Source organism: Bactrocera latifrons, unplaced genomic scaffold (genome assembly GCF_001853355.1).
Source record: "Bactrocera latifrons isolate USDA-ARS-PBARC rearing strain unplaced genomic scaffold, ASM185335v1 scaffold_2343, whole genome shotgun sequence".
Taxonomy (NCBI): domain Eukaryota; kingdom Metazoa; phylum Arthropoda; class Insecta; order Diptera; family Tephritidae; genus Bactrocera; species Bactrocera latifrons.
Window position 1 is genome coordinate 1 of NW_017535901.1, and position 2,392 is coordinate 2,392.

General features: G+C 46.8%; 1 protein-coding gene across 1 annotated transcript; it reads left to right on the forward strand.

The window, feature by feature from the left end:
- Nucleotides 1-180: 180 nt before the first annotated feature.
- Nucleotides 181-2,056, forward strand: LOC108968952 (the record flags this gene model as incomplete). Its single annotated transcript, XM_018933337.1, has 1 exon — nucleotides 181-2,056. A coding segment is annotated over exon 1 (1,876 nt), but the record flags the coding sequence as incomplete, so codon positions are not given.
- Between the last annotated feature and the right edge of the window lie 336 nt (nucleotides 2,057-2,392).

The window sequence follows — 2,392 nt, forward strand, 5'->3', positions numbered from 1 at the left end:
TATGACCCCACTGGATTTTTGGCACCAGTCATTATATCGGGCAAGGTATTTATACAGACTCTTTGGTCTACGGGTATATCTTGGGATACTCCACTAACTAAGGATCTGTGTCATATTTGGTCTAAATTTCGTGATGACTTAGGTATTCTCGATAAGGTTCGTGTACCTCGATGGCTTGGTATGCATGCAACTATTCGTACTTCCCTCTATGGTTTTTGTGATGCCAGTCAGAAAGCCTATGCCGCTGTGGTTTACGGACGCACTATTGACAATGATGACAACGCCAAGATATCCTTGCTTACCGCGCGCACCAAGGTTGCGSCGCTGAAAGGAGCCACAATCCCTCGACTGGAACTATGTGGAGCTCTTTTATTAGCCAAAACAATTTGTAATGTTCGCAAAGCGCTYAGTTTAGAGGATACCTCTGTTCACTTACTGACGGACTCCAGTATTGTGTTGAGTTGGATACGCAAACAGCCAATGATGTTAAAGCCATATGTTGCTAATAGGGTTCGGCAAATACAACAATTGACGTCATTAGATTGGTGGCATTATGTACGTTCAGCGCAGAATCCAGCGGATTGCGCCAGCCGTGGTGTGACCCCATCAGAGTTGCTGAGCCATCACTTGTGGTGGTCGGGCCCAGATTGGTTACGTCAGRAAACAACCCCATTTCACCAGGCACCGGAGTTACAAGCTGACGAACGTATAACTATGCAGATTGAAGAGAAGTCAAGAGTTTTAACCTTCGCATCGTCAATTAGATTGCAGCTTATCACCCGACGTATAGATGGACAGCATATTCCACTAACACAGCGCTTTAGTTCTATCAGACGACTTCTCAGAACTACAGCTATAGTTCTGCGCTGGTTACCAAGGCATCGCCATTTTCGACAACGGCTTGTTACAACCCCAGAGACGGATAACGCGCTTGAATTGCTCATTCGGATTGATCAATCATCCGCGTTTCCTCAAGACTTACGTTGCTTGCGCGAAGCAACCAACTTATCAACCTCCAGCACACTACTAGCATTTAACCCCTACATAGATGATCACGGTATCATCCGAGTAGGCGGCCGCATTCATAGATCAGCATTGGTAGAAGAACATCGTCATCCAACTATACTTCCGAAGACTAGCGATTTAGTTAGGCTGCTTGTACACCAAACTCATATCGACAYCCTTCATGGCGGTACACAGCTGATGCTGCAGATCCTACGCTACCGCTATTGGATTCTTCATGCAAGGCAAGTTGTCCGCAGTATGGTACATCAATGTGTGATTTGCAGAAGACATCGGGGAGTTACCATTACTCAACAGATGGCCTCATTACCACGACATCGGGTCAACGTATCTCGGCCATTTTTGGTGTCGGGTGTAGATTACTGCGGTCCATTTTCACTCCGCATTGGCACTAAAAGATCTCGCAGTACAGTGAAAACTTATCTGTCCGTTTTCGTATGTATGGCTACCAAAGCTGTCCACATCGAGTTGGTGGATGACTTGTCATCAAAGGCGTTYATAGACGCTTTCACGCGTTTTGTWAGTCGACGCGGTTTGTGTCGTGACTTATATAGCGACAACGCTACAACTTTCGTCGGAGCCAATCGGATGATGAAGGAAGATCTAGCCGCTTGGCACAGTGAACCGAATCAACAATATCTCGCCAACGTTGGGACGACTTGGCACTTTATAACCCCAAGTGCCCCCCATCAAGGTGGATTATGGGAGGCTGCCGTGAAGTCCGCGAAACGACATTTGGTTCGTGTCATCGGTAATCAGGCGATGTGGCATTCGCAGTTACAAACACTAGCGACACGAATTGAAGCTTGTTTGAATTCGCGTCCACTTATACCGCTGACTGATGACCCTGAGGACAAATACGCGCTAACACCTGGAGACTTCCTCATTGGCGCCCCACTTCTCGCAGTTCCAGAACCGACCGTGGCGGAAATTCCATCTAACCAACTAAAGCACTGGCAGTGGTTACGACGAATCCATCAACAGTTCTGGCATCGGTGGAGTGAAGAGTATTTGGCGACTCTACAATCACGAAGTAAGTGGCGCAAGCGKACCGAAAATCTTCAGGTGGGAGATATTGTCCTAGTCAGACATGAAAACCTCCCCCCAACWCATTGGCGACTGGGTCGTGTAACAGAGGTACATCCTGGCAGTGATGGCCTTGTTCGAAACGCAACATTGATGACTTCTAATGGCGTGTGCACCCGGGCAGTACAAAAACTGTGCTTACTTTTACAACCGGACGATTTCGAAGCARTTGCTTSGACCGGGCAGGATGTCTAAGATTTATTTTGAATTTATTATTTCATTTCACATGATGCACCCTGTGCATTGTTCCTCAATTACCTAGTATTCCTTACTTCTATTATTC